This window comes from Sesamum indicum, unplaced genomic scaffold (genome assembly GCF_000512975.1).
Source record: "Sesamum indicum cultivar Zhongzhi No. 13 unplaced genomic scaffold, S_indicum_v1.0 scaffold00109, whole genome shotgun sequence".
Classification (NCBI taxonomy): domain Eukaryota; kingdom Viridiplantae; phylum Streptophyta; class Magnoliopsida; order Lamiales; family Pedaliaceae; genus Sesamum; species Sesamum indicum.
This window is the reverse complement of record NW_011628044.1, coordinates 211039-219794: the sequence shown is the minus strand read 5'-3', so window position 1 is coordinate 219794 and position 8756 is coordinate 211039. Positions and strand designations below refer to the sequence as shown.

Genomic DNA, 8756 nt, shown 5'->3' with positions numbered 1-8756 from the left:
CGGGGGGGGGGGGGGGGGGGGTTTCTTCCTTAAAAAGAAAAAGAGAAAACCCAACTGTATGAATTTCCGAAACTAACTGCACAAGGGCAGTATACATCCAGAAGAAGAAATCACTGAAACATATTTATGAAGACTTCTAAGCCTATTTACCTTTTCCTCTGCTGGTGAAGCATCCAAAATGAGGAAACATGATTACCGCATGATATATCCAAGATAAGAACAGGGTCCTGGTTTATCAAGTGACAGAAAGATGACATCAACAATTAATAACATTTCTAATGGTTTCGTGCACAACAAAGGGAACACTCGCATGCAACTCAAATTGAAAGAGATTACCTTTTCCATGACCCAACCACCCTGAACAAATAACATTACATATATCGGATTCCGTATGTCAGCACAGTATATGTGTACAGTCCCACGGGATGAAACAAGACCATGCTGTCTTTCTACGTTTTTACCATCTCTCAGCCTTTCCCAGATTTTGAATTCTGCAGAACAAGGAAGTCTGTTCTCCAACCTCAACGGGGAGCTGGCTGATATTTTCCAATCATATACAGGGGTATTAAGATCTGTATGAAGAACTGTTGCATCTGTGCCAATGGAGAGCCAAAATAATCTACCACTAGATCCAGGGCAACACCAAAGAAGATCCTTCTTCTCTAGCTGATCTAGCCTCAGTGGAGAAATTCCGGTCTTAGTTTCATGCTTCAGGCTACTTTGACGAGCAAGTAAACCTTGGTCTACAGATAATGCGTCCTTCTCGACAGAAACTGGACGGCCCCAAGCATAAGAAGTTTGAGAATTATCACTGGATGGACGAATTCGTAGACACTGTCTAGAGTCCTTGGATAAGCTTCTCCATGGTAAAACTGTAGAGCAACCTGGAAACAGAGTAATGTCAAGAAAACTTTGCTTTGGTTTCGACCAGTGATCAAGCTCTTGCCTTGTGCGCGTCCAGCGCCTTCGACGGACAGCATCACGAGCTGACTTCATTCCTGACTTTGGAGAAGTCGGAGGCCATCTTAAGCTTTGAAAGTCAGGGCCATAAGCCCAACCATCAGTATCAACAAACTGAGATTTGTCAACTGTCCACGTTGACGCCCACGTCCATCCAGGGGGAAGAGGAGGTTCAAAGAATTCCTTTAAGAGAAGCAGGAACAAAGCAATAAAAATATTATCAAATTTAAAAGCAAGAGAAAAACCAGATTCTTTTAAACATTTAAAAGAAATAGACTCACTTTAGATGAATATGAGAAATCCCTAGTACTCCAACGCCCTGGCTCCTTATCAGGAGAACCATATTCATTCTTACCCCAACCAGAGGCTGGATGATATTGTTGATTCTCGAAAATCTCTTCGACGACTATGTTATTACTGCTTATCCCAGAAGAAACATCATTACCATTAATCACCGAGATATGGCATATAGAAATGTCCAATTTAATATCTGAGTCATTTATAGCGGTAGAAAAGCCCCTGAAAACTGCATGCTTCTTGCCATTTTTCATTGAAACCTCTAAAGCCACAAAATCATCTTCCAGTTTCCTCGTAATGACTGATAGAGGGAGTAATGAACGAAAACCATGCCAGGGACCATCAGGGCCAAGTGCAACCCAGAAACCCATATCCCCATCTAACTCATTCTCATCTCCCCGTTTATTGTCTACATCAGTAACCATGCTTTTCTCAACGTAAGAAGTAGATACAAAAAGGCAACAACGAGAATGCATTTCATCATTATCTTGCCCCTGAAAAGAATATGGCAAGGACACAAGAAAGTTATGGTATTAAACACATCCTTCAAAAGATAAAAACAGAAAAACACTTTCCACCTACCCTTCCTTTTAGGGGATAAGATGCAATACCCTGAACATTGGTTGTTTGATGGATCATTTTAACAGAAGCAATCTTTTTCAACATGCTTGTTCCATGTCCAACAGAAAATGAACAAGCACCCACAACCTCGCCTAATATTAACCAAACAGCAGGTGTCAGATCATCACAGGCTAAATTAACACAATTTGTACTCTAGCAACACATATATGGAAAAAATTAAAATCTCATTAGGTTAAGCTATCTGCATAAAATTATAAATCCTCCAAAAGTTCGTTTATATACAACAGATGAAATAAGTCAGATTCCACCGGTTCTGAGTTGAAGAGGCAAAAGAAAGAAAGAAATAGTGTGGATGTGCCAGCCAATGGGCTATTTGGCTGATACCTTTACCAGCCTTTGCAGCAAGATTTGTAACTTCCACCTCCAACTTAGCCGTTCCCTAACAGCAAGTACACAGAAACCTCATTTCAGACAAACATAATACCATAGAGCATTCAGCCTAGAAAAAGTTTATATAATTAGTCAGACTATATAAGGGTTAAAATAAAGATACAGAATTTGAAGTAATATTTTTGGATTCATCGGAATTTACACATTACATTGCCAGAGGTGAGGACAGCATATTATATAATACAAACTGATAAAACTATTAAAAAATACCACTTTTTCATTCTATCACGTCTTTTCATGCAAAACTATCACAAAATATCCTAATCCAAACACGTTTTTCATTCCATCACGTCTTTTTACAGAAAAAGATATTACAGAACATCCTATTTCAAAAACATTTTCATTCTATCACGTCTTTTCATAATAAAAACTATCATAAAACATACTACCCAAACAAATTCACATATTCACATTTCTCATGCGAAACCCAACACAAAAACAAAAATTCACTTGAGAATACTAAAAATTGAAAACTGAGAATGAAAACAAAATCAAACAAGGCCTCATGAGCATCCCATACCTTACGAGTAACTTCAAAAATGAAAAGTTCGTTCCATTTAGCTGTGCCTTCATTCGAATCATTTACTTTAGTAGTCAATGGTTGAACACACTTTGTTCTCGCACTTTGAGGAAAAAGCTTCTGGGGACTAGCTTCCTGATTCTCTACAAGCAAGCGCAAAGCACAGAAAAATCGATGACTGTTTCCATCATCAAGAAGAGGTAAACCCTGTACAGAAATGGGACAACAATTTAGAACTTCAATACGTTTACTTATCCTCAAGAAAAGAGTGACAAAGCTGTTGATAATGAAGGTTTACGAATAACAACCTTTGCTTCAAGTATTTGAATTCCAACGTAACATCGAGGTTCCCTTGAGTCATCCGAAACATTTAATCTGTCAGAATACCTTGGAGGTGGTATCCACAAGGCAGCAAAATCATCATGGTGCAGTGAACTGGCGGTATCAAAATCGTCCTGAGTTTTCTTCAGGTATATATCACACCCAAGTTTATTTTCCACTGTCACAGTTTGAAAATCATCTTCATCCAAAGCCAGATGGGTTGAATTTTGGTCAGATGCATCAGGACCCGAAGCTTCCTGCGAAGTTAACAAGTTGTTAAGAAGAGGGACAAACAAGAATAAGAGCATGGGGAGAGTATGATGGGAAAAATTAGCACATCATTTAACCTGAAACAATCTCATTGCTTTTTCTTCAAGTTCCCTCTGCTTTCTCCATGAATCTATGGTTTGTGCTAAGGTATCAACATTTGCAGCACTCAGATTCACATTCAAAATACTGGTAGCAGCAATTCGCATTCTTTTGGCTACCCTTACCGGTTGGCTTAAGTTGGTATCATATGTTTCAAGCCTTCCAAGTAGAAGAATAATTATTTAGTCCAGTCAGCTCGCAAATGGATTCGTTATCCAGTATAATAAGAAAAGGAATAAGTGTTCAATCACCTAAAGTTCTTACTTAAATATTCCATCAAATGGCTCAACAAGTGGCTCCCATGCTTCTAAATGAATATTAAAAGTTGATGCGGCAAAGGAAGAAATCAACACTGCGTTCATCGCCTCAACTCGACCATGTGTGGCCAGCTTGATGTTAGTAATTGTAGCATCAAAGAGTGGAGTCATCTGGAAAGAAAACACATACAAAATCAAGATACAAAACAAGCTCAAGAAATATTGACCACTGAGAAGGCAAATATTAATCAGCAAGGTGCAAACCATTCCACACAAGCTATCCAAAATAGTCAGAGAAAAACATCTTATTTTCATCTCAGCTGTTATGTTATCCCGTGTCTTTGGCTTCACTGTATCACCAATAGCAAATGCTAATCTGCTAGATGGCTTTTTCAGGTCAGAACGAGCAAGAAATGTGCAAGCCTGCATAAATAACGAAGCACACTGAAGGTCAAGAAAAATATGCCTTTACAGAAAAAAATTGGAAACTAAAATGGTGAATAAAAGAACTGCAGTTGATTTGAATTCCTACAACTTAACCTGATTCTCAACTTTCCAAATACTCCAAGAATGAGATGCCTTTGAACTTGATGATCTCGAGATGGGCATCTCAGCTATGTTAGCTTGGCTAACTAAATCCATTCTTGGGCAGCAAATAGAATCCAATGGAGGTGCTTCATCGTGTTGTGTTACTATACATCCCAAAGACGCATAACCAGCAGGGGCAATAGGGTACCAGAAGAATGCTTCCTCTGGGCCTTTCTTCACAATATGCGCAACTTTTGTAAATTGTACAGGTTTTGCAGAAATTTCAGGGTCATTAGCCTTGAAAATTACGCCTAATGGAGGAGGTTCCAATCTGGATGCAGCATTACCAAAAAGCAAGATAAGTTCTATAAAAGCAGAAACTGCGCTACAAAATTCATAACACTGACAAAGAATACATAGACAGAAGAAGATCTAACCCTTCAGTTATGCAGTCACCCAGTATGGCATATCCAAGGCGAGGTATAGGTCTCCATATTGAAAATGGTCGGCGAATATCACCACCTCTGTCCCACCAAATTCTCTCAAAGTTTGGGGTTGACATGTAAAATGAGCTTGCTTTAGAAATTGATCTTAAAACATCCCAACCAGATGAAGTTGCACCCCTGTTGCTTGTCTGAGGGCATGCATTTTCCTGTTCGCTGTTAAAATCCAATACAGATTCATCCAATAAAGATTGTCGCTGGCTAGAGTTCCAAAGAAGAAGATGATTCAGGTCAAAGCAACAGTCTTTGGAAGGGCAGCCAGCTGATGGATGGGCATAAAATGACCTCACACAGTTGTCTAGTCGCCAAATGCTAAATCCAGATTCAAATAAATGATTAGCAGACGTATGCAGTAGGCATTCTGAATATGTTGTGGATGTCACCAGGTCAGAACGAATACAATGAACAACATGATTTGGAGGTGGTAGACTTCCCACATGTGCGACACATCCTACTGCCAAGTAACCAGGAGGTGCAACAGGTAACCAAAGAGCACAGTCACTGTCACTATCTGAAGGAACTTCTCGAGTCTGTTGTCCCCTAATACTCGAAAGAGAACCAATGAGCTTGAAACCAAGAGGCTTCCGCACACGACCATATGTGTTACTCACAGCCAGGACTGTCTGTGAAGGAGGATTTGGCCTGAGAATTATGAAAACAAACCAATCAATACATACGTCAACACTGCCAATCAACAGCAAGACGTAACAGCTAAAAGAATACATTAGTGAAAGTAACACGGGAGACTGTCATTGGAAAACAGTTTAAACAAAGCAAAATCAGAAAGAAACAAGAAATAGGATATACAGTATTTGAATTTGACAGATGAAAGTTTGACAAAGTTTAATGTCACAAAATCTAAACGTCATAACAAAAGTTATCCCAACTGCATAGTGGTTAGCCTAGAGTGTACATGCAAGAGTGGAAGTCCTACCGAGACGCAAGACAAAGAGATTAACATACAGACAGAGAGAGAAGCAAGACAAAGTTTAAAATACAAAATAGCTTCCTAGATGTCCCTACCGAAATTCATTCAACTGCAGAAGGAATACGGAAGAAAAAAGCCTAAATAATGTGGCTAACACTATTGCCAAGTCCAAGGAAACATTATAAAGATGGAAGCGAGGTTTTGGTAATTTCAAAATGCAGGGGAGGTCATTGTAGTTCAAATAGTTGAAGTTCAACACTCTACAGCAAATAATGGAAATCACCTGCTCCCTCAATATATCTGTTATTCATCCCATTCATCTTTGAAGTGAACATATTTGTATAAGGTCACCACGCAAACAAAGACAGTACAGTGATTACCTCTCAACATGCTCCTGTATAAGAAAACTTCAAATAACCACAAGCAATAATGCAATTTATATTTCTCAATTACCTTGATGTTACACAATCACCCAAAATTACATAGTTTGACGGAGCTCTAGGCCTCCAAAATGTCAGGTTGTTGAGACATTCATCCTCTGTGAACAAATAGTACAATAACCAACATTAGTCTGACTAAAGGGGAAAATTTAGTCTTTTCACTGTTCTTTTTTATCTCTTTTCATTTTCCAGCAGCTAGTGGGTGCAGAAAGTACAGAGAAGCAACTCATAAGAGGCAAAAAGTTCCCAAAAATAAACTCAGAGAAGAAAACAGACACCTTTTGGAGACACCCATATTCGATCAAAATTTGTACAAGGCGACAGGGGGTCAGCATTTCCCAATTGCAGTGCTGTAGATGCCTGACTTTGAAGATTAAGTAAAAGGGAAATAACACTCAAAGAAAGATGAGCATATATATCGGTAGACATCAGTGATATGTTTGTTTTATCTTTCACAGAAGTATATCCCCCAGATACATCCACTGGGTCAAGGACAACAAGACCAGAACCAGCCTCTAGAGTTAGATCCTTGAGAAGGCCCCGTATCCATCTATCATCTTCTTTTGACGCATACCTATTGGAAAATCAAAGAAAGAAGTAATACTTGTTGTCCAGCATCAGATAGAAAGGAACAAATACGACGACTAATCTTTAAAGCGTAAGGATCTCTCAAACTGGAATATCCTTCGATTTCCATAGTAAACAATTAAATCAATCCATAAAAAATAAACACCATCGCGGAAATTATTGTATAAGAATACCTGTATATATCCATAGCAAATGCCAAACCACCAAACACGGGGAACACATTAAGAAAGCAAAACTTATTATCATAAAGTAGTGATTAAAAAAGTTTTATTATCATAGGATTCCAGAAATACATGCAATACCACCAAATCAAAAAACTTCCCTTCAACAATACAATAAGATGATGACCACACTATACATAAAGCTAAGACTCACATGAAGCTGAAATCAGTTTTTGCACGCAGAAGCTTTTCACCCTGCATAGAATCGTCCAGGAAAGACTTACTGCTGTCATAGAAGGTGAATTCAGGAGAAACAACCTATAACAGAAAAATAAACCACATAAGCATACAGACAAGACAAAAAGAACTTTGACAACCAAATTAATCTTCACACACTGAAAGAGCAAACAATATTCCTAACTGCAGGTATTAAACCTGTAACTTCCTGAAAATTTAATTACTCAACATTGCAAAATAACGAAATAGTGTATATAATAAGCATAATCTATTTCAATGAAGGCAAAATGTGAGTCTAGTTTGATAAAATTCAATCCCAGAACAAACCCAGCCTGCACTCAAGAAACAAACAGAGAGTGCAGTATAGACATTTCAATAGCTTGTTAAAAGTTATGCCAATAGCTTCATGGAATGCACTAAGAATCAATTTGATATTTCTCCATTAAATTAAGGTGAAACCATCATATGTTAATAAGTTTGAGTAAAGAACAAAGAGTCAGATGCTTCTAAGAGATATATAAGCACAAGAACTATTAATTACTAAACTGTTCCCCATTCTTATTCTTAATAGCATAAACATTTGAACATGAAGTTAAGTGGCATATATGGGCCAAACGGAACAGCAAATCCTGCAAACACCATAGAGGTGCTTCATTCTGGGGTCAAAAGAAAAAAAAAGCTAGGTGCAGGATCCCACGATAGCGCACAACATTAAACTGGAAGTACTCCAGTATTCAGTAGCACGCAACTAACTGAAACAAAAGGCCAAGTTGTTACAAGGATAATAGTCAAGCCCAAACACGCAAAACAAAGACTCAAATTGTAGACAAGAGGGGGAAGCATGAATCGAACATAATATGGTAAACAAAAATAAAGTCCTCCCACAGACATTATCCTGTATAAGGGTCCTCAGGTGTACAATTCTACCAAGTCTCATCATTATGTAACACACAGAGCAAACATAAGTTTTCCTGAAGCTATTGACTGGTTTAGGAGTTATTATCAATTAAGTTTTGTATGCTCCCAACTGAAAAGAGAATTTTTATGCTTCAAAATTGTCGTCTGATGATAATGTACTTTGAGAAGCAGAAACCTAGAAAACAGGATAAGAGCTTGCACTTAGCAGCCAACCTATATCTCGGAGACATCAGTTATTCAAAACATCAAACTAGAATCAGAACCGACCTAACATTCATTTCCTTTGTCTGTAAGTAGTAAAATTTATTGATCCACTAAAAGAAACTGCATAGAAGTAAGCACAATAAGCTGCAAGTAATGAAAGAGAAAATATAAGCAAGTGAACAGAATACAAGGACAGTCTACTTTGTATCAGACAATAAATCACCAGAGATGAAGATAATCTACCTGGGCTTCAAAACTGAAACTTGGCATTTTACTTGATTCACATTGAACTGGGCCAGAAGCATCTGAAGTGTGCGACATTTCTTCCAAGTGATCTGAGTCTTTCCAGTTTCTATTCAGATAATTATCATCCTGGAAGGAAATTTCAACACCATCTTCTCGGGAAACTGAATAGCAACTATCATAGCTCAAATATGTATATTTCCTCAAAAGTAAGCCATTCTACAGAAATCAAATAAGAAAGTAAGGTCAG

At 38.1% G+C, this 8756-nt stretch overlaps 1 protein-coding gene across 1 annotated transcript in view; it reads right to left on the bottom strand.

Annotated features, from left to right (window-relative positions):
- Positions 1 to 8756, bottom strand: part of LOC105178851 — a gene marked incomplete in the record, with an annotated part of 41017 nt that overhangs the window by 9833 nt on the left and 22428 nt on the right. The window contains 16 exon segments of the mRNA XM_011102407.2: positions 151 to 227; positions 337 to 1143; positions 1242 to 1751; positions 1840 to 1970; positions 2224 to 2278; positions 2810 to 3016; positions 3118 to 3387; positions 3478 to 3658; positions 3764 to 3927; positions 4021 to 4179; positions 4297 to 4615; positions 4722 to 5429; positions 6169 to 6253; positions 6434 to 6729; positions 7119 to 7222; positions 8507 to 8725. Of these exon segments, the coding sequence (XP_011100709.1) occupies positions 151 to 227; positions 337 to 1143; positions 1242 to 1751; positions 1840 to 1970; positions 2224 to 2278; positions 2810 to 3016; positions 3118 to 3387; positions 3478 to 3658; positions 3764 to 3927; positions 4021 to 4179; positions 4297 to 4615; positions 4722 to 5429; positions 6169 to 6253; positions 6434 to 6729; positions 7119 to 7222; positions 8507 to 8725 (4292 nt within the window).